Raw genomic sequence first — 24,089 nt, 5'->3', positions numbered from 1 at the left:
CTCTCATCATCTTTTCCTTGTTGCACGGAGATTTTGAAGAATGCTTCGTAACAGGTGGATGATGTGCATTCCTACCTTTTGACTATCTTTCCAGTAGCCACAGTCTCTGCTCATACTCATCCAGGGCCTTCGCAAATTGCAGCCGCCCCTGTTTCTCCTTTCCAGCAGGGATGCAAATAATTTTCCTTTTTCCCCTTCCAAACATTTCAGTCAGTTGAATGAATTCTCCGTCCTTCTTCTTCTTCTCCACTATGAATTTTTTCTTTGGCACACAAAGTTCCCCTTTCCAATCTGTCTCTGTAATGGCAAATAATATGCCATCGAAGAATCCTTTGAACCAGCTTGAAGCCTCCCCACATAAGATAACCATAGATCGTTTGCCATCTCTGATTTTTACCGCTGAAGCTCCACCTAGCTCTTCCAATAGAAGAGTCTTTTTCTCCACAGCTAGGACTTTCTTCCACCTGGTTTCCGGAATAAACTTCTCCATAATTTCTACCGGAGATCCCCACCTCCACTGTTGCACTTACAACATCTTACTTCACTAGTGTGGGATTGTCTTACACCACCAATCCCACATAGGAACTGGGCTCTTTCCTTGTCAGAACCTGCTACCAAGCTCATGATGTCATGGTTGTAATGCCATTTAATTGAACTCTGTTTCTTGGCATCACTATGATGATTTTGGGTATAGAGTCTGTTGAGCAGCGGGCCTAGTTGCTGCTTCTTTCTTTTCTTTATTATTTTATTTATCTGTTGGCCGTACTGTTGTTGGACTGTGGGCCTTATCTGAATTGTTTGTTTTTATTTGTTTTTCATTGCTGCCACCTAACAAGGGACATTCCTGTAATTTATCATAATTATCTCAGCAGTTAATATATAAGTTAGTGGGGGCTCGCAATGGTTCCAATGATCTCTTCCGCTAGTTTTTGCTTCCTTGATCATTGGTTTTTAATTTATTTTCTGATTATTATTGCTGATTTCCAAGGCAAATTGGTATTTTGGCAAAGCACTTGAGTTCAAGAATATCAATAAAATGTATAGTTGTTATTCTTCTCTTTAAGCTATAATGTTCCATTTTTTTTGGTAATTGTTCTGCTATTATGTTCATTATGATTAAGCCATTGCTCCATGTTTTAGGCATCGCTGGATCAGTCCCTGCCTTTCCAAGGAAATGGTGCTATTGCATTACTTCTAGGAGCTTTTTATTTGCTAAGTAGATATGTTACCCATTGCACCTGGGTCACATCAGAAGCATATTCTTCTCCTTCTATAGTCTTGGCTGCAAGGAGTGCCCATGGTGGCAGGGTTATTTTTGATGATTACCGTGAGGCATACTTCTGGCTTCGTCAGAATACTCCTCCAGATGCTAAAGTGATGTCCTGGTGGGATTATGGCTACCAGATAACTGCCATGGGGAATAGAACTGTTATTGTAGACAACAACACATGGAACAATACACACATTGCCACTGTAGGACGTGCAATGTCATCTTATGAGGATGAAGCATATGAGATAATGAGATCGCTGGATGTGGATTATGTGCTTGTTGTATTTGGAGGTGTTACTGGATATTCTTCTGATGACATCAACAAGTAAGGAATGAGAGGTTTTTGCTAGAAAGAAGAAAGTCCTATCTCTTCTAGTATAGTAGAATAGCATGGCATTGTTTTTATGAAATATTATGTTCCTTTTCATGTTTAATTTCCATAAAAAGCTTCCTGACTGGATGATTTGAACATTTGAAAGCATACTTTTCAAGGGCTTTTATTTTCAATATCCATCCCGTTTGTTTGTTTTTTTTTTCTCTGGTCTATTCTTTAAGATACATGCCAGAATATCTTATTATGATTTAGCACCTACCTAAAAGAAGCAAATAAAAATAAAAATAGAAAGCAGAGGTCTTTTACCATTTAAAAGATCTTAATGTCACCAATTAGTCATCTAGTCATCTAACATATATATGTTTTAGACAAAACATATAAGATCCTAGTAAAAGATGGTCAGCATCATTCAAAAGAGGAGACATGGGATCAATCCTGTGGAATAATAGCAAGGTTTCACTAGCATGGCCAGTGAGCCTCACATGCATCCTGTTCTGTCCCCACCCAAGTTCCTATTAACTTGTACTAACCTGACTATTACAATACACTAAAAACCCTTAAAAGAATGATTGAACTCCAGAAAAATTTTGCCTTGCTGTTTCCTGATATTGCCGGTGACTTAGAAAAATTTCTCCTTTGGGTTAATTGGGTCATGCTTGGGTTTTCTGAATATCCATGCAAAGGACATCCATAAAAAATCTTAGAGATTGGCTGTCTATTCATAATGCTTTCAAGATGATTCTTTTTGATGTTTCTTTTTTGTGGGTGAAGTTTTTTTGAGGCCTATTTTTGTCATTGTACAGAGGACCATATACCTTATGAGTTTATACATTATACTTTGCCTTCAAAAAAAAAAAAACTTCAACTCTCAGCAGAATAGGATTTACCCACACACCTTGAATATTAGTTTCCTCAATCTAACTTATTATCATAGGCTCATAAAAACACTTCATGGTGAATACGGTTGACGTACGACCTATAGCCTTGATACCACTTAATGTAGGACCTCTTGCTTTGATATGAATTGATATAAGACTTGAATGACCAAAGCGTGAGACTAGCTGGCTAGGAGAATTTGGATGGGTTTATGGGTGATTTAGGACCAAAAACAATGATGGATTACGTTAGAAAAGTTCTAGGAACTTTATTGCAAAAAACTGTAGATTTTTGCTATGATGGCGAACAACTTAGAAATGGGGAAAATAGGTCTAGGATAGAAATTTTTTAGTGAAATTTCATGGGTAGGAATTGTACAGGGCAACTAGCTTTGGTTAGTTTTGGAGCACCTTTTTCACTAACGAATGAAAACTCTGGGGTTGGGAGAAAAGTTGAAAACTATGGAATCCAAGGTTCCATTTATTTTGGTTTGTGCTGAAAATTAAGGAAAAACTTGCCTAGATCAATTCCATTCTTTTGCTAATGTTGAAAGAATGCCTTTTATTAAGGAACTTGAGGGCTATCTGCAATATCTTCTTGAAAAATTAAAGAGAGAAAACTAGGAATCACTAAATGGGGTGCAAAGAATTAACTATAAAACATAAAATAATTTATAAGACCTCAAATAAAATTCAATTCTTTATTATCAAAAAATAAAATAAAATTCATTCCTTCATGACTCCAAATCTTTGCACATGTATGTATAGACACTATAAGGGTGGACAATCCTACAAGAACCAGGAAAAACAGAAATTACAAAATTGTCACTACCATCTACCATAAGAAAACTTAAGAGCTAGTAAACTACTTACTAATGGCTATGAAAATTTTAATACACCCAAACTATGACTAGGAAAATCAAACTAGGGCAGACCCCATAGGTGACATGTAAAATGGCCAAAGTTTCCTTACCATCTAAAAATACAAAAATTAGAAAATCCCAATTTTGGCTTCTTTTCTCTTACATAAATGCCATTAACATGTTCCTGTTCAACACCTAGCATCTGGTGACAATCTTAATACTCACATCTTTCTATCTAAAGTGTCAGATTTGATGTTTCAGTTATAAGCACCAGTGATCACTATCAATACTATACATGCATATATCTAGTGGAAGTGACTCTCATATGTTTATTGTTTGATAGATAAAATTCAATTGATTTCATTAGAAGCAAATGATAAAATGTTCATTACAAGCATCCCAAAATGAGGTGCGAGATGCAGCTTCACTCATTGGTACAGAAACATCATAAATTTACAATTGAGCCCAGTGCCACTGTTCCCTAGTTACCCCTTGTTTGGCTAGAGAATCAGCAAAAGCATTTGCCTCCCTCCCCACCCACTGTATAGTTACCTCCATCTACTGAGTTAACCATTTGAATTTCTTCAATTCATTTTTGTAAGCCCAGATCACTGAATCTGGGTTTTTTAGCCAACCCACTACCACCTTGGAGTCCCCTTCTATCACCAAATTTTCCAATCCTAGCTCTCTTGCTATCTGTATACCTTGTATGGCTGCATATAATTCTGCCTCTAAAGAGTCTCCATTCCCCACTGGTCCTGAGAAGAGTGCTCTTAAATTTCCTTCCTTGTCTCTGATGACCCCTCCTATTCCAGCTGGGCCTGGTTGCCTTGACTACTCCCATCGAAGTTTAATTTCAGAAATCCTTCAATGGGAGGAGCCCAAACCAACCTTGCCTTAACCTTCTGCATTGAGCTAGAAGCCACTAATGGCCAATTCCTCCAAATATCATCAAATGTGAAATTTTTGAATAGTTCCACCGTTTGTAGCCAGTGTATAACCCTAGTCATTACACACTCCACAATTTGTCGTTTGCTCCTTTCTTTCTCTTGGAAAATTCTGGCATTTCTTTCTTCCCACAAGGTCCACACCACTGCTGCTCTAGTGTACCTCCACATTACTCTTCCCCTCTTCTTCGGTAACACAAAGGTAGATGGGTCAAACAGCATTTTTATCTCCGTTGGCATATTCCACCTGCACCCAAACAAAGAGAAAAACCAATCCCATATATCTGAAGCAAATGAACAGGAAATTAGTAAATGGTAAGTTTGGTAACAAGATTCGCCATCAGATTTGCACCAATTCGGGGAAATACACAGAAAAGGCCTCTTCTTTTGCAAATAATCCAGAGTGTTAATTTTCCCAAGAGACATTTCCCAACAGAAGGCCTGAATTTTAGGGGGAATCAACGGAAACCACACTTCTTTCCAAGGAAAGGACAAAGAGGAAGAGGACTGACAAAGAGCTTTAAAAAAGGAGGCACAAGAAAAAGAACCTTTAGAACTTGGGAACCAAATTCTTCTATCTGGACAAGAAAGCTCTAAACAAACACCATCAAGGAGAAGGAGACAAGTCGCTTCCTCATCCCTCAAACCCCTACGAAATCCGAGATCCCAATTAGGACTCAAAGGCAAAGAAGGAAGAACAAAAGTGACTCTCATATGTTCATGATGTGACAATAGATATTTCTCACCAATTTGTATTGATGAACTCAAATCTTTGTTGTTGTTCTTTCTTTGTTTTTGTTAATTTCTTCCTTGCTGTTTGCTTCTTCCCAATCCCTTTTTCTCCATTAGCTTCACTTCCCACCTCACTTTCAAAATTTAAATTATCTCTTCCATTTTCTTTACACACCCTGGCTTTGGCCCTGTTCACCACAGCTTCAGATATACTTCTTTCCTATTCTTCAAGCTCTTATGAATTGTCTGTAAAACCTTCATAAGTCAGTTGTGTCTCTTCTCCTTTTCCCATCGACTTTGTAACACTATTTTACTCCTGATTTCAAAATCAGTAGGAAAAACACAGACATCACTTACCACTGAAAACTTATTAGCTGCCGAATAGGAATTTCGAGACTCTATAATTCGTTCAATAAAATCTCTTTTAACCTCTAGTTCCACCATTCCCCTTCTTAAGTCTTCAATTCTTCAATGTCCTATATCAATATTACTTTCAACCTCCTTCACACCACTATTTTGACGGACTACAAAATCTTCAATTCCTTTCTCACCCAACCCAATTACCTGCATTAAGACAACCCTTCAATTCTCTACCTTTCTCTTCTTTTCAAATCTATCTAGAGTTTCACATTCCTGGTGGTATTCATTGTGTGTGATGTGTCACTGGTATTTATCTTTTCCTCATACTTCAGTCTCCTTCCTGATTGGCTCTCTTGTAATGCTCAAATTCTCTTCCTGTCTTGGAACTCCATCACGTCTATCATTTTCGAACTCAAACACATTAGGGCTTTTAAGCTCTTCCGAATATCTTGGCCTAGTTGATCTGAACGGCAATTTTTGTTAATTGGTCCCTTATCCCATTTTTTCGAATCAGTGTCACCTACATTTAAATTAGTTGAGCTTCCCTTGTTTCCCTCCAAAGTTTGAAAAATTGCACCTTTGCCCTTTTTCTTTCTTGACCCTTCATCTCCCTTCTTTCCCGTCGAGTCCAACTGTTTATCTTCCTCCTTGTCACTCCTTACAAATGTTGGATCGCAACACCCCATTTCCACATGCAACACAAAAATTTCCCCTGCATAGAAGAGGTTAAGCAGTGGAGGAATTAAACTAGGGTTCTCTGTTTCTATTAAAATTTTCGCAGATTGAGCCTGCTCCCAAATCCAATTATGAAAGTCAAATCTTTTAAATCTACTGCAATCATTTTCTATCTCCTTGATTGTTTGAGTGCTCCAAGCATGAAGAGGGATTCCAAACACTTAAATCCATACAAACTTATGTTGCTTCACTATTTGTCCTACTCCTGGACACCATTTGTCTAAACACATCTCAGGTGATCTTATTCTTCCTTTGTTTTCTTCTTGTTTCAAGGCTTGCTCATATCCTTTTTTCTCCTGAAACTAAACAAAAAATACACGGTCCTATTTTTCTAGCTCGTGAAAAGCCCAGTCTTCCCCACTCTTTTTTGCCCGAATTTCAACATCACATGTTTCAGGATCTGAACTCATAGATCTTCGTACTAAATAGCGGTTCAAGGACTTGAACCTTTTGTTCAATAAACCATCTCTAACAAAATCTCCCTTTAAACGCCATCTCAGAGGCCCTCTTGTGGCAATTTGATAGTATTTGTGTTTTTACAGACACATCAGCCTCAACTGTTGTATTAGTTCCTTAACTTCATTTTGTGGAGTATAGAGTGCAGGGTTGCCATAACAAATCAGTACAATGATATTTATTGTTGATGATAAAAAACTTATAGTATGATTTACAGGGAACTAAAGACACACTATGGCATTGTACAATGGTTAGAACCAATGTTTCAACATTATGTTGTACTGTATGTTCATTTTTCAGAACATTGATTAGATACATGTGATTTGGTATGATATGCAATAATTAAAGAAACCTGTGATTCAGTATGATATCTTATGCCTATGTTTTGCTTGAGATAGGCAAGGAACACCATTTATCAAATAGAAACATCTTTGTTACTAGGGCAAGTTTCTTTTACTTATCATTAATGTCTGGTGCATATTGAAAATTGTTTTTAACTAAGCTTATGTCACTGTGGGATCAATTTTATCGATATAAGCATTCTCCAATATACTATTTAATTTCCTGATTGGCACTTTCAAGATCAAGTGGCATTTCTTGTGTATGTATTCCTATATTTGTTGTCATATTATACTGATGGCATGCATGCTGTACTAGATTTTTGTGGATGGTTCGGATTGGAGGTGGCGTTTTCCCTGTCATCAAGGAACCTGATTACCTTGTTAATGGAGAGTATCGTGTTGACAAGGGTGCAGCGCCCAAGATGCTGAACTGTCTCATGTATGCTTCTGAGCCTTACCGACTTCATTTCATTTTCATAAAAGAAAAGTGAATAATATTGTTATTGCTTGTTTATAGTGGAAAGGGAAATGTTGTTGGGGTGATTTGTGTGATTTGTATTAATCTACTTTACATGTATACATGGTTCAAAGTAGAAATATGTGTGAGTCGTGTGACATACAAAATTTGTGTTTTGTGCGATTCAAAGCGGCAAGACTCACACATATTTCTACTTTGAACCATGTATATGTGTCATGCAATAATACTATGATTTAGGACATAGTATGATTTAGGACATGTGGCCATGTTTAATGAGATGTGAAACAGACTTCTTCGGAAATAATGGATTTTAGGACTAGGGTTTCCATCTTTATCCTAACCATGACTATTCTATTTCTTGCATTTCAAAGAATTCTAACACTTCTAGCGAAACAAAAGCAATCACATAATTTATCAATTAGTAATGGTCTGTCCCCACATGCTATTCCTGTGGATGATGTTGGTTTTATTCAAGAAGTCTAAAGTCAAAGAGCCTAATCAGGTCTCTTGGAAAGATGATTGGTGTGGAGATGTGGATTAGGATATGTCTTGTGTACTGGGTGGTTTGTTGGGTTGGGTTAATTTTGAGCATTGGTGCCCTGCAGAATTTCATTGTTCAAACCAGAGGAGGACAATGATAGACGGCGGTTGCTATACTTTCAAGTTAATTGGCCTTCGATAAGCACATGTTTGTTTTAAGTAATCAGGTTCATGTGATGGTTCTTTTTCTTCAATTTGGTTCACCTGATCTGGACTGGTTCCCTTGTTGTATTTTAGCTTGCTGCCAGTTGGGGTCCTGCATTTCCTTGCATTGCCTCATTTCTCATACGAGCCCTTGATCTGCCAACTTTATTGTTAGATGCACCTCCACATGTCTCCTCCTTGTCTTGATACTCTTATTGATCAATAACTGTCAACTTCTCAAACCAACTCTTGGTTGCCCAACTACCACATCTCTATAGCTTTTTAGCTCAATCATTTGTTGCTTAATAAGCAGTTCAAGTTTAGATCTACCTTCAAGCTCTGTCAGCACCTCCTTGCCTTTTATTGCTCAAACAGTTCCTTTTTTTTTGTGTGAAAGTAGACCTGACTTCCTCTTGGGCTAATTTCAGTCCGCCATGTATCTCTTCTTGTGCCATGTGGTCTTCAACCTTCAGCCTTTCTGGTTAAAGGTTTTCCTCTTCGTTTATCAGCAGCACTTTTAAGATTGGATACAGTACAAATAGTGAATACATAAGCTCAACAGGATGGAGATAAAGCAGCACGTAAAATGAAATGTATCTGACACCCTTTTTTATTAGTAAAGGTAAATTTTATTAAGCAATATATCAAAATTAAGGATACAAATCTGTGGGTAAGTTACCCACAATCATAGTTTTCAAGGTGCCAAGGTAAGGCTAGGCGACAGGGGGTGCCTTGTCGCCTAGTCACATGGGCGATGGATTTTTTTAAGTAAAAAACATAGATCCTAGGGTAGTTCCCTAGGAACCATAACCATATTTCCTTAATAATAGGGGCCGAAGATTTTAAGTTATACCTTATTGGTTCAGGTTTTGAAGTCTTTGAGGGCTCAATACAGCATTTAGCAATGTTTGTGTTGATTAACTCTAACAAATAAGGAAACAATAAAACAAAATTAGTATATAAACACACAAAATGAACATTTTAGTTTAATAATGTCTATTTTACAAATCTCAAAAAATAAAGAATTTAAAGTATTTTATTATAGAAAGTATAGAAATTCTTGGCGATTAGGCAAGGCAAGCCTCCAAGGGCGCCTTATCAAATATAACTAGAACTGCAATCCCCATACCCATCCTTACAATTTATCCCAAAATAATTGCTGCCTATTTGCCCCTTGTTTAGCTAAAGCATCTGCCATGCCATTTGCAGTTCTTCTCACCCATTTAAAATGTATCTGACACCCTTGCAAATAGCAATAGGTAGATGATATCACAGGTTGTGGAGTCAAAAGTACTTGGCTGAGAAAGAGAAGAGCTAACTTGCATATAGTGTTTTAGAAGGTGTGGGAGGTGTACACCTGGAGCTGCCCCTCCATGTGGAGTGCTCCCAAAATGCCCTGAGGCATATGCCGAAGGCACTGACACCTCTGAGGCGTACGCACGCACTTTTTTCATGAGACGTGCTAGAGGCGTAAGCCTCATGCACCTCATGCACATCTTATATAAAAAGACAAAAAAAAAAAAAAGAAAAAAGGAAAAATGGAAAGGAAAGTAAAGGAAAGAGAAGGAAAAAAGAGAAAAGGAAATAAAAGAAAAGGGAAGGGAAGAAAAGATAAGAGGAAAGAAAGTGGTTTTCCCCCTGCCCCTTCGGTTGGGGGGTTTGCCCCCCAAACCCCCTGCCTCCACTTCGACAAGACCCCCCCCCCCTTTCAACTAATGTTATGCATCTTTATTCTTCTTAATATAAAAGATTTTTATTGAAAATAAAGAAAAAATGAGTTCCCCCCTTCCTCCTCCTAACCCCCTCCTCTTAAGGAGGCTTATGCCTCTAGGTAGTGGACGCCTCGCGTCATGCCTCCACGTTTTAAAACATTGCTCGCATATTTGATCAATGGATTGTAATGTCTTTGAAGGCATAACTTCTGATTCCAAACTTGAAGATAGTGGCTGGTTCTTATGGCAACTAGTGTAGACCTAGAACTTTGGAGGCATATGATCATGAGCAATAGCAAGATGTGAAATAGGAATAGACAATTGAAGTTGAACCTCTCTCAATATTACTATACTTTAAGGGAGAGGCAGAGAAGAAAGTATGAAACTCAAAAAACAAGATGTCCATGGAGTATACCTTTTGCGAAATTTGACTATAGCATTTATAACCTTTCTTTATTGAGATAACCATGAAAAAACAAGGAATCAAAGCACTTAGCCATTTTGTATATGATGCGATGAAATATTTTTTATGTTCTTTATCTTTGATTTTGTAATACTAAAATAGGCATATCTAACTAAACTAGGGCTGTTCATGGGTTGGGTTGGGTCGGTTTACTGCTGTTTTTCCAACTGACCTGACCTGGTCAGGATGCCTGAAAATGAAACCGAAACCGACCTGGTTGGTTTGGGTCGGTTTGAGTGCTTGAGTTGAGGGGCTAAGGGAGTAAGGGCGGACCAAGTTAGAAGTTACCAAGAAAAGAGAAAGTCAAATTGTGTTAGAAAAAGAAGACTGAAATTTGGAATTTTTAAGAAGGCTTCTAATCTAAGTAAAAAAGACACCTAATTGTAATTACCTATTTGGTGTAAAGGACCTTAGAGAATAGGATCCTTTCTTTAAACCTTCCAAAAAAATGCAAGAAGCTATTAATGGCATTCCTTGTCTTGCAATGCTTGCCATTAATGGCATTTATAAGTAACTATAAGTAACTAGAAAGTAGAAACTAAGTTAGGTACTAACTACAAAGTACTAACTAAGAACTAAGTCGGTTCGGTTTTGGTTTTCATGTGTGGAAACCGAAGCCAAACCGACCCATCAGTTTATGCTTTTTAGTAACTTGAAACTGACCGATGCTAAAGAAAACCTGGCCGACTCGGGTTGGGTCAGACCGGGTTGGTCGGTTTGGGCCTTCTTATGAACAGCCCTAAACCAAACTAAATGATTCATTTTGTGGTTTTACATAACAGTTTCTTTTTATTATTTTCTTATTTGTTAGGGTTTTAATCAACAGTTTAGCACACATGTTGGCGTATGCCATCTTGAACCCTCAAAGACTTCAAAACCTGAACTGATTGGCAAGGAATAACTTAAAATTGTCCAAACAACAATATGACCTAAAAAATTCAATGGATGAGAAGACTAGCAAATGGGATGGTTGATACATTAGCTAAGCAAGGGGTTAATAGGGATCATTTATATTGGACTCAGTTGAAATCTGTTTCTTTTGGTTTTATTGATGCTTATTGTTGTGAGAGGTGTATCTCAACATCTCCTTGGGATGCTTGTACTGCTATGTATTTTGACTTTTTCTAATAAAATTCAAGAATTGTGAGAAAGCCAGTCATGAGTGTGGCAGCACCCACACTCTTCTTATATCAGGACAAGAGTACATTGAAAATGAAGATGAATAACCCCTGTTCCTAAGTAAATACAGAATTATAATGCTTTCAAATCTGTCACTTGTATAACAACTAAAACTATTATTCCTTGGACATTTTTGGCATTTTCTTTATTTCCATGATTGTAATGAATCACCTGTGGTTCTGAGCAGGTACAAGCTTTCCTACTATCGATTTGGAGAGCTGACAACAGAGTATGGCAAGCCTCCTGGGTAAGTTACATCCTTCTTTATATTTTTTAATTCCTATAATTTGGTAGATCTTGTTAAGCCTCTTGTAGATGAGCAATGTTTTTTTTTTTTTAGTTTGAGGAATGCTAATGGTTGAAAAGAAATAAAAAGACTTCTTATCCTCTGAAGGGAAACCTGTAATAAATCTCAATTTCATGGAAGAGAAATAAAATGAATAGGGGTAAGTAGGGCATATCTGAGTTGGATGGTAGAAAGAAACAAGGAAAGAAACATGAGCCTAAATAACTTACCAGGGAAAGACAATTTGCTAGCAGCAAATAGATATTGTCTGCAAGGAATGCTATAGTAGAAAATTAAATATTTTTTTACAAAGATTACAAAACTCATGTATTTGTCTGGAGATAAAAATTGTGGCTGTAAAATCTGTTGATCTGTTGAAGATCTTGGCAATCAAATCTCACTGCTTAAGGTTTTTCCTGGAGGTTCTGATTTTGCGGATGTCATTGTTGCATAGTCTCTGAAAGCTACTGTTTCCTATTAAAAAATTGTTGCATGGTCTCTCCTAAGTGGTAGAAGTATCTTTGTCAAACACTTGTCAGATTCCAAGACCATGGACTTCTAATGGATATTTCATTACCCTTTTGGTTCTAAGATAAAAATGATGGCTGGGAGTGGGTGTTGACCAAGGTACATGGATCAAATGAAGATTCTGAGAGAGAAGCCTTTTGGGAGGACCTCAAAGTGAACAGATAGGGTTTTTCGTGGTGTTTAGGTGGAGACTTTAATGTGATAAGGAAACTCAGGGACGTGAAAGGGGGAGGGGGAGGGGGGATGAGAGAGTGATGATCTGAGAAAATTTAGGGAGTTCATTTCTAATTTGGGTTTAGTTGATCCCACATTAAGTGGGGCAAAATATTTTTTGGTCCAGTCAAATCACCTGTAATTCTTAGAAGGCTTGACAGATTCTTATTTTCAGTCTCATGTGATGAACGCTCAAAGAGATAATCAAAGAGGCCTTTTGCAAAGGGGAGTTAAGATCTGTTGGAGGCAGGTAAAGATAATATTTTTCGAGCTCAGTTGTAATATGTAAGAATTGTTGCAAGGGGAATTAAGAGAGTTAATCTCCCCTTAATTCTGACCTTTGTATTTCTTATTGATTCTTAATAAAATTTCATAGTTGTTGATTGAGAGAGAGAGAGAGAGAGAGAGAGAGAGAGATCTATTGGAGGAAAAAAAACTTTTTGGCTAAAGGCAAGAGATAAAAACACACCATTCTTTCATGCATATGCGAAAACTAGTGAGAGGGAATTGTATCTCAAGTTGAGAGTTGGAGATGAGTGGGTAGAGCCTCATGAGGATATTTTCAAGTCATAAGGAGATTCTACATGTCTTTGTATACACCTTATCAAGAAGGCATATGGTCATTGGTGTCATTGGGCTTAAGGTATATTAGTGATTCTGCAAAGACTTTGTTCGAAAAGTTTGTGTTGGAGGAGATTGAAGAGGCTGCTCTAGGCCCCAATGGCATTATTTTGCTTTTATAAAGCATGACGGAGTTAAAAGAAATCGGTCATGGAGTTGTTTCATATCTTGTTCAAGTTGGGAACAATTGAGAAGGGTGATAATGCTACCTTTATCACATTAATAATGAAAAAAGATGTAGTGGAGTGGGAGACACTGATGAAAGTTTGTTAAATGACTGTGATGCTGCTTTGGGTTGTCAAATTGGTAAATTTCGGTTCACATTACCTAGGTATTCCCATTGGTGCTAGAGCTTCTTCTCTTAAAACATGGCAGCCGGTTAATGACAGGTTAGAAAGAAAGTTGTTATTGTGGAAGTATAGGTATTTATAATTGGACTTGCCTCAAGGGGCTTGGTCAGGAACCCCCTATTTGCTAATATTTTTTGAGAAAATTTAACCAAGATTTATTGAGAATAAGGGGGGGGGGAACCCCTGCAAGTTACAAAGGAGGAAGCTTGTCGCTATACAGATGCTCCAAATACGCACCAAATTTAGCTAGGCCATCTGCAGTATGATTGTATTCCCTAGGAATCCAAACTAAGTTAACATTCAATCCATCCAAAGAATCCCAAGCTTCAGTCAGATAGTGATAAAGTCTCCAAGGGCCCCCTTTTTTGTCTCTTAACCATTTTATTGTATTTGCTGAATCACCTGCAATGATCAAATTCTGAATTCCCAAATTCTTAATTATCCTGATTCCGGTGAGAGCAGCCATCACTTCGGCCTTTGTGGAGTCGGCTCAACCGATTGGGCCACTAAAAGTCCAGCAGATATTGCCCCTTTCGCCCCTTACTGTACCACCAATACCTGCAAAGCCCGGATTGCCTAAGGCACAACTGTCAAAATTAAGGGTTATCACACCTTCACTGATGGAAACGGGATGCCTCAAGGGAGATTGCTGAGGATGAGGCAGAAACAGAAAGGGGTGAATATTTCTGATAATATCATTGACTGAAAGTCATTTAAATAGATCTGAATTCACCAAACAAAGGATGCAAAGATAGGTAATATCTGAGATTAACTCCTCCAAGGTTCTGCTTTTATCGTCAAAGATACGGGTGTTTCTTTCATCCCAAACGCCCCACATTACTGCATGAGGCACTGATTGCCAAAAGACTTTACCCCTTTTGCTAAGTCCTATTCCTTGCCATTAATTCAAGTTGTCCATAATGTGTTATGGAAAAGCCAGCTGTACCCTGCCATATTCAAGAAATGGGACCATATCCTTTGAGTGAAGCTGCAATGAAGAAGGACATGATCTGCAGATTCACCCTTGCTGAGACATAAAATACAAACATGAGGAGAAATGAAGAGTCTTCCCAACAGTTTTTTCTGAAGGAGACCACAAGTATTAACTTTCTGGAGACAGGCTTCCCATACAAAGAAGCAAATTCTCAAGGGGATGTGGCTACACCAAATTTTCTTGTTAAGGAAAAGAGGGATGCTGATCTTCAGCAGTCAAAGCCCTGAACATAGACTTAGAAGAGAATTCTCCATTTGGGTGAAGGGTCCATATTCGGGTGTCAGAATGAGAGGGGGATATATAGGCATCTTGGAGGGTTTGGATTAAAGCTATTAAATCAGAAATCTCCGAGTCCCTTAAGGGTCTTCTAAGGTGGAGGTTTAAAGAATTCTCGGCGGACTGGTTTGGGAGGCAATCAGAGATAGAGGCTTCATGGACAAGGGTGAGGTTAAACAGCCTAGGGAAAGAGGCATCCAGGGTAGATTCCCCCCCACCAAGGATCTTTCCAGAATTTAATTTTAGAACCATTTCCCATTTTATACTTTATCAAAGGAAAGAAAGAAGTATGAATGGAACATATACCTTTCCAAGGATTGATGGCCTTTATCCTGTTCAAATGGAGATTGCAATCCCACCCGTTTGTATTTCGTCCATATTTACTAGAGATGACAACAGTCCAAAGAGCATTAGGTTCTTTTGGAAATCTCCAGAGCCATTTGCCTAGAAGAGAGGAGTTTCTCTTTAAGCTGTCCAATACCCAAACCGCCTTCCTCTTTTGGTCTGCATACTTGTTTCCAGCTGACTAAATGGTTTCTCTTATCTCCACCACCTTCCCAAAGAAAATTCCTTTGAAGCTTCTCAATCTGATTTCTGACTTTGGTCAGAATCTGGAAGACAGAGAGAAAGTAGACTGGCAGATTTGATAAGGAGGCCTTTAAGAGAGTAAGCCTACCCCCTTTGGAGAGAGAACACTTTTTCCAAGTCTATAGTTTCTTCTCGCATTTCTCCAACACAGGACTCCAAAAGTTGAGGGATTTTGGATTCCCTCCAAGAGGCATCCCAAGGTAGGTAATGGGGAGATTCTCCACTTTGCACCCCAATAAAGATTTGAAATTTTCTAGAAGATCCACTTCCACTGAGTTGATAGCCACAATACTGCTTTTACAGAAATTAACTCATACCAGTGAGAATCTCGAAACATTCACCATTTTAGTGTTTGTGATGTTGGTTATAGAGGCATCTAAGAATAGGATTATGTCGTTGGCGAACTGTAAGTGAGAGATGTGAAGTTTATCCCTACCCACTTCAAAACCTTTCACCAAGTTGAAAAGAATTGACTTGTCAAAGAGATAATAAAATATATCCATCATCAAAGTGAAAAGTAAAGGGGAAAGAGGGCAACCTTGTCTTAGACCATTGCTTGCCTTGAAATAACCTTTTGCTTCACCATTTATCAATACTGAAAACCATGGAAGGCCAATACAACCTTTAATCCACCTGATCCAATTTCTCCCAAAACCTCTTAGCCTTAAGCAATCAAGAATGCAATCCTAATCCACTTTGTCGTACACCTTCTCAAGATCAAGTTTCACAAGGACCCCCGGGATCCCAGAGGATTTTCTGTCTTCCACGCACTCATTTGCAATAAGAATGCTGTCCACAATTTGTCTTCCTTTAACAAAAGCAAACTGATTTGGGGAAATTAGATCTTCAAGGACTTCTTTAAGTCTGTTGGCCAGAACCTTCGCCAAAATTTTGTATATGCTCCCAACCAAACTTATAGGTCTGAAGTCTTTAACTTCCAAAACTCCCTCTTTCTTAGGGATGAGGCAGAGAAAGGTAGAATTAAGGCCCTTGTTAACAATGGCAGATGAATGGAAGTCCCTGAAAAACTCCATGAGATATGACTTTACAATTTCCCAACATTTTTGGAAGAAAAGAATAGGGAAGCCATCCGACCCTGGAGCCCTATCACTGTCCATATGCTGAAAATAGTCTTCTTGACTTCTTCATCTTCAAAACTTCTTTCCAACCAATCCCTCTTTTCAGCTGAAAGGGTAGTGCCATCCCAATTAAATATTGTGAATTGATTTTCACTATCATTGGAGTAAAGGCTTTTAAAGAAAGAAAGGAAAGATTCAGAAATTTCCTCAGGATTCTCCACTTCTCTCTGATTAAGATTGAGCTTAGAAATAAAATTCTTCCTACTTCTTCCCGAGGCATAGGTGTGAAAAAATCTGGAATTATTGTCCCCTTCTTTCAACCATCTCACTCTTGATCTTTGTCTCCAATAGATCTCTTCCCTTCTAACTAGTTGCTCCCATTCCTTTCTTAATTCTGCTCTTTTGTTTCTGTTTAAGGCATTGAGTGTCCTATTTTGCTCTCTACTGTCCAAGTCCTTCAATTCCGAAAGTATTCTTTTATTCTCTTCTTCAACAGCTTTAAATTCTTCTCTTCCCCAAGCTTTAAGATTTTTCTTCAAAGCTTTTAGTTTCTGAAGAAGTCTGAATCCAGCCCAACCCTCTACTTTGCAGTCTTCCCACCATGTTGCAACCTTTTTTACTGAAATCTGTGTTGTAGCCAGAATTTTTCCAATCTGAATGGGGTCTTTTAATTATTCGTTCGGTGTTCAGCAATATGGGCAAGTGGTCTGAGGTACATCTTGGACGAAGTTCTTGACACAGATTTGGAAATCTCTCCAACCAATCCTGAGATAATAAAAATCTGTCAAGTCTGCAGCTTATGGCATTTTCTTGCATGTTTGACCAGGTAAAAAGTCCATTGGTAAGAGGGAGATCACATAGATTGTGTCTGTCAATAAAATATGGCATTTTCTTGCATGTTTGACCAGGTAAAAAGTCCATTGGTAAGAGGGAGATCACATTGATTGTGTCTGTCAATAAAATTAGAGAAATTTTTCATGCTTCTGGTTGGGGTTCTACCATTAGAATGTTCTGAACTGAACCTGGTGACATTGGAATCACCCACTAAACACCATGGTATGTCCTCCTCCTCATACAGGGACTCCAACTCAGCAACCTGGTTGGGGTTCTACCCTATTTGCTAATGTTGTTCATACATTCATCCTAATAAAAGACCTTTCTAAAAGATAATTAAAATTATAAAATCATTTTTCAGGTATTAACTATTAAGAATTTTGAGACCCTAACATGGACTTGTTTGGGCTTTTACCTCAAGGAGCTTGGTACAAAGACAGCTGGTAGAATTAGGAATGAAAGGTGTAGCATCACATTAACTATTTGAAATAATGCAATTGAGAAAGAAATGAAGAAATTAAAAGTTTGACATGCTTGAATATGTTTTGCATGCCATTATTTTATTTTATTTTTGTATATTTCACTTCCATTATGTTTTATATGTTATGATTTTGTATTTAAATTTGAGCTAATAGCTCTTTTTAAAACATTAAAAATTAAAGTCTGAACTTTTTATCATTAATACTATTTTAAGATTTTCTTCATTTTTTTGAATTTTTTACATTTTTTGCAATTTTTTGATTTTTTTTAAAATCTCCACCTTGCACTTTTAAAACACTGTCAGTGCTTTGAAACAAGAGGTGATCAAGTTGTAGGTCCAGTGTTCCGGCATCCATTATTGGATAGAGAATTAGATGAATGCGCAGAATTATTTGCCAAGTGGGAAGAAGTCAAGGTGGGCGATTGTAAATCTGGTACCAGGTGATGGAAAAAATATATAAAAAAATCTGTTAAATCTTTTTACAATGCTTTGATGAGAAATCACATAGAGATCAGCAACTTTTCAGGTGTTTGGGGAAATTCAATTCCCCTCAAGTTGAGGCTTTTGTGTGGCTTCTTTATTTGGATGGTATCCTCACAATTGATCACTTGAAGTCAAGGGGATTTCAGATTCCAAACAGATGTATGATGTGCATAACAGCAGGAAGAAGATTCATGCCATTTATTATTTATTGTTGGGTAGTGGTGTTTGTTTGCGGTCTTTCTTCTGCATTATTTAAGGTGTTGTTGGTGTGTCCACTTCATCCTTAGGAGATCTTTCCTAAATGGCAAAGATTAACAGACAGCAGGAAAGCTAAATTTTTTTGAAGCTCCATTCTTTTTGTGGTCTGTTGGGGTGTTTGGAGAGAATGGAACAATAGGATTTTTGAAGACATGGCAAGAGAGGAAGTTAGTGGTGGATAATGATCTTAAATTGTTCAGAGGGCTCTTGCTCATTCTGAATTTAAAAATTTGAAAAGAAATGACTTTGGGAAGAAGTTGTTGGAGACAATGTAGTTTTATAGTGTAGCTCCTTGATTATGTTTTGTTGTTTGATGTCTTTTTTGTGCTGTTTGGGGATCTCTTGATGTACTGATTTATGGTGAACTCTTTTGACATGTCTGTATCCATTTTCTTTTTAAATGAAATTCCCCTTTACTATAAAATCCCTAATCCTCCCCAGTTTTATCCTAATTCTTGAGTATCCCCATCAAATGATTCTACTGAACTTTGACAGAATGGGAGAAATATGAAGAATACCTTACAGGATCTTAGGATGTTTAATGTCGCCAAACTAATGGCATGACAGATCAAAACCATCAATATTGAATCTCATCTTCTAAATATGCTGCCTGTAAATTTTGTGCCCAATCAAAGGTTGGCACATTATCCATAGTTTGATGTCTACTTTTACAAAATTTCAATAGCCAGAAAATTATTGAATGATATGTGTGGCTAAAATTTATAGAGGGATATTTGGTATCTGAATGATGGTGAACATTTACATGTATTAAAGTAAGCCACAATGAGCATTTTGCTCCAGTTTGATTTAAAGTCAAGCTAAATAGGGGCACTGTTAAGATTTTAGCAGAACTTTGATGTTATGCGTAATCATATACCCACAGCAACTAATGCTACAAGTGAAGGGTGATTTTTGTCCTGCCATGCCAGTCAACAAGGGAGGTCAATTTCACTTAAGAAACTTGAGGAGCTATTTTAGTTTTTATAAGAAATCTCAGGGAAAGTTTAAGGATTTTTCCCCCCCAAAAAAATGCCTCCATTTATCTTATTATGTACAGTTGTTTTTCCCGTTGACTATGGGCTCATCTGTAATTGGGAGCTTGTAATGACATGTGAAAACTTCCTGAAAGACTGTTTAGGGCCTCCAATATCCATTTCTACTTTTTTGGGATCTTAGTGGTTTTTGGAATTTAAGTCACGTGGAGTCAAGGAGATTCACTAGTTGTGGGACCCATCATGATCATGTAAGTCATGCTCTTGGAGGGCAATCAGGTAATTCAGGAAACCACAAGAGATGTATCCCAGGAGGTATCTTGTTAGTGTTGATGGTGTTCTGAACTTTACTGTTAATTTCTAGGAAACAATAATGTTGCCTAAGTGCGAGCATTTCTTCTGTAAGAGAGCAGCTACAGGACAATCTGAGACCCTGTGAAGTAATGATGTTGCTGTCCAGGATCTAGCCACACAAGCTAAAGCCGACTTACCAGAATGGGAGATGAAACCCTGCAACACAATTGATTTTAAACCAACCTCCAGGGGGCAGGGTGGGATCCAATGGCCTGATGGAATAGGAGCTGGTGGAGGCATGGGGGAAGAAACTGGGGGATCGGGGAACACTTAAGATAGAAGGCAAAGAGTGCAGTGCACTGAAAAAGGAGTATCCGGCTTGTTATGGAAGATAAGAAGATTTCAAGCTAACTAGATATTCCAACTGGCTATCCCACTCAAGCCACTAGCAGCTGTGAGAGCTTGAGGTCAGCAACTGAAGGGAAAATTTCTGAGCCAATCTTTAGAAGTGATAGTGGAACTGGTAGGAGGGCAAATGCTGAGGGGACTTGCCAACCAAACTGCTCTGGCAAAGTGACAATGAAGGAGCAGATGGCTAACATCTTTGGGAGAGTGTTCACACTGAGGGCAGGAAGGATCGGAGCGAATCTGTCTTCTAGCAAGAGAGGTATTTACCACCAAGGCTTTGTGGACAGCTCACCAAAGCAAAGTCTTAACTTTGTTGGGGGCATTCAGCTTCCAGAGATGCTTCCAGGTTCTCTTGGTGGGATGCAACCTGCATAACCAATGCTCTGTTTGGATAAGCTTTTATTTTTTAGCTTATGGCTTTTGAAAACAAAATTGAGCCAAAGCGTGCTTTGAACGATCAGTAAGATTTTCTTTTAGAAATATTATAATCTGAAGCCAAAATGCTTTTAAGCCCCAAAGTACAAAGCCCCAATAGGGCTTTGTGTTGTTGGTCTTTGAAAGCACAATTCCTGAAGCTTATCGAAATGCAAAATTACCAGGTCATCAAGAGTTCCTTTTTGTGGGCTGGCAAACCTGCAACTGCACCTTGTTGGTTCTCAGAAAGCCTTGTGGAATTGTTTATTTTGGGGACTTGATAGCTAGACCTGTTCACGGGCCAGGCTGAGCTCGGGCTTCAGTCTGGACCCATTGAAATTTTGGCAAAAGCTAAGGCCGAGCCAGCCCAAGAACAAGTCTATAATCTATTGATAGCCTGTTTGCCCTTGCCAAGCAGCTTGATTCATAGTTGGACCTATCCAGGTTCTGTATATACAAGGTGACATGGTAAAGGTCAAAAGATCAAAATGTCTTTGATTTTACGAATCAAGGATTCACTCCCATGCATTTACAAACCTTGCATGAGTTTCCCTACATTTCCTTTCCTTTTCCCACCTTTTCCTTAAAACCAAACATAGGCTTAAAGTATCATTCTTCCTGGGAATCCTTTCCCTTCGGTTTCTTTGTGAAAATCTTATTTCGACTGAAATAACTGGAATCAGTACATTTGAACAGTTTGAAATTTTGAATTATTTGATGTTTATGCAAACATGACTGGTTCTTTTTTTTTTGGCTCATTGTCTGTCCAATGTTGCTTTATTGACGTAATGTTACTTTGTATTGTTTTTATTTTTGTGTGATTGGATAACAGATACGATCGTGCAAGGGGGGTCGAAATTGGAAATAAGGACATTAAGCTAGAGTATCTGGAAGAGGCTTTCACGACGTCCAACTGGATTGTTCGAATTTACAAGGTCAAGCCACCTAGTAATAGGTGGTGAGATACATATAATTTTCTCATTTCTCTCACTGATGTATTAGGCGGGACAGGAGGAGAATGCTGTAGATGTATTGAGCTCTAATTTTGGAATAATTTATGTGCTAGACTTCTAGTAACAGTTTTAGGAAGACAAATGAACCACACTTGGCCAGGTAAGGCAGCTCTTTTTTTTTTTTTTTTTTTTTTTCTGTTAAAATGCCCGAAAAGAACAAGTTGCTAGCTATTTATTACTGTCATTGTCCTCCCTTGGCATCATCTATTGGCATTTTCCCTAGGAACAGCAGCTATTGGATTTTCTTAGGGCTGCAAATAGGTTGAGTCAAATTTGGGTAGAGGGATATATCTGGCATTCAATTTGATAAGAATCCGGGATATCCAAATTTGAAATTTGACTTAACATCCAATGGAACTGTGAGACATAGACTTGAATTAGGTAGGGGTGTTTTTCCGAAGGAAAAGCCGTAAAGGCTAAGGCTAGTTTTCATTCATGAGCTCAGTTTTACAATCTACACTCTTTAGGGGCAATATCATTCAAAACAGAAGGAGAAGCAAACTGGCCAACAAACTGGGACTAGTTCACCAGTTCGTTTGGATCTGCCGATTGACCAGTTTTAGGGCTTGAACAAAGCGGCCAATAAATTGGTTTATGGTTTTTTTGTCCAACCGGCTGGTCTTGTCTGGTTATCTGGACACTGGTATTGAGTATAATCTCAATTCTCACATCAGTTTTCACTTCCAACTTAGACCGGTGATAAGTAGATGGCTCGATGCCGTAAAGTTGATATCTTTTCATAAATGAGAGTAACCCATTGGTGGTTCTAAAATGTAAGCGATTCCTCTTATGCTATTTGATTGTCTAGTCATCGTAGGCCTCTTATCTTTCACATTATACTGGGGAGCACTTCATTTTTTTTCTTATTTGTTTCTCACAAATAAATAAGACAAAGTCAAATTTGCACTCCCATGCATTTACACCAGTGCAAAAACAAACAAGCTGAGCCTATGGAAAAATCCTCAAACCAATTGTGCAAAGAATAATTAAGCAAGAGCCATGTAAAGTTATAATGGTGCCCAAGAAAGTTTTTAATAACCAAAAAAAGAGTGAAGCAAATCAAAGAAAGCCAAGATAAAGAGTATCATCAAGCAATTGGAAGAGCTCGAGAGATCAACTTTAATAAGTCATTTGAGAAGTAGGCTCAATCTGTATGTAAACACATTAAAATAGCAAGTCACCATTGAAGCAATCTAGGCCGAGGCCAAGTAATCGTGGAATCCCACCAGTGTCTTACCAATCAATAATATACATACAAGATTGATTTTTCATTAGGCCCCATTTGTTTTTCAGATCTGAAGGGGGAAGATCAGTCAATGTGATTGCAATTCTCATTGACCATTTTTCCCATGTTCATTTTTCATATTCATGCAAAATCTGAGTATCATTTACCTGAATAAGTAATTTTTCAACTTGGGAAAAAAATTGACCAAAAATGAATAATTTTACCCATTCTAACAATGACTTTTTATGGAGAAAAGTCATTGTATAGCTTACTTGAAAATCAAATGAACATAAATGAATGGAGCAGATCTGGACAAGGGAAATGGTTACAATGGCTTGTTGGGACCAGATCTGAACTCAGAGAAATGGGTTTAACACATTATTAGCTTCAAAGTATTGATGCACTCTCGATACTCAAAAATTGATATCAAGCGTTTCATTGTATCGACACGCATATTTTACATTTTTTAATTTATAATCTGCTCCATATCAATAATTCGAACCTTGTCTAATTTAAAATCAGATATCTAAGTATCTATCCCAAGATTAACGTTGGAATTCTAGGATTAAAATCATATGGAAATTATTCTTCCGACATTGCGGATGTTGTCAGATTAAACACCACCAAAATCCAAACGGGAGCTATAGAATTTTCTCATATATGTTCAAATTTGGAAGAAATGCGATGGCATGCCCCACATATATTGGAAATGCTTATTCACACTAATAAAGAAAACATGTTAGACAATAAACCTCTATCTTCATATGGAACCTATCAATTATGTTCGTTTTTCTTATGTGAGACCCGCCGATTCTTTTTTATAGAAAATTCTCATATATGTCCAAATTTTATAAAACAATGTCCAATGAGACCCGCAAATGGAACTGGATTTAAATAACATGAAACATGTAAAAATTGATAATGAGAAATATTTTAGCTGATTTTTGAACCAAATGCATTTCTCAAAATTTCTCTATTTCTATTGTAGAATTTATGTTTCTCATTATATTGAAACAAACAACATTCTTCATTTCTTCCAAAAGAAAGCTTCAGCCTAAAAGAAATGGCAAGGCAAGGTAGATGACTGTGTGTGTCTCAATCAGCTATAAAACAAACTGCTCAATTGCTGTGTCTCAAACTGAAACTGCCTAAGAGCAACCCCAGTGCCTAAAAGAAAGCTTCAGCTATGTGTTTGTCAAACTGTTCAATTGCTGAGCAGATGAGTATAAAACAAACAACTCTTTCAGAGAAAAGACTCGCTAAGATCAGAAAATTAGATCCATCATATTTTATGTAGGTAAGCAAGCATCCAATTCAGGCATG

At 37.7% G+C, this 24,089-nt stretch overlaps 1 protein-coding gene across 2 annotated transcripts in view; it reads left to right on the top strand.

Annotated features, from left to right (window-relative positions):
* Positions 1–21,744, top strand: part of STT3B (staurosporin and temperature sensitive 3-like b) — a 32,170-nt gene extending 10,426 nt beyond the window's left edge. For both annotated transcript variants that reach the window (XM_088977086.1, XM_088977087.1), the window contains exons 4-7: positions 1,141–1,595; positions 7,230–7,352; positions 11,617–11,676; positions 21,361–21,744. In XM_088977086.1, the coding sequence (XP_088833212.1) occupies positions 1,141–1,595; positions 7,230–7,352; positions 11,617–11,676; positions 21,361–21,490 (768 nt within the window). In that variant the 3' untranslated portion in view covers positions 21,491–21,744. The remainder of the gene's footprint in view (positions 1–1,140; positions 1,596–7,229; positions 7,353–11,616; positions 11,677–21,360) is intronic.
* The last annotated feature ends 2,345 nt before the right edge of the window (positions 21,745–24,089 follow it).

Source organism: Nelumbo lutea, chromosome 3, assembly GCF_056320005.1.
Source record: "Nelumbo lutea isolate HS-2025 chromosome 3, American lotus-T2T, whole genome shotgun sequence".
Taxonomy (NCBI): domain Eukaryota; kingdom Viridiplantae; phylum Streptophyta; class Magnoliopsida; order Proteales; family Nelumbonaceae; genus Nelumbo; species Nelumbo lutea.
This window is presented reverse-complemented; position numbering and strand designations above follow the sequence as displayed.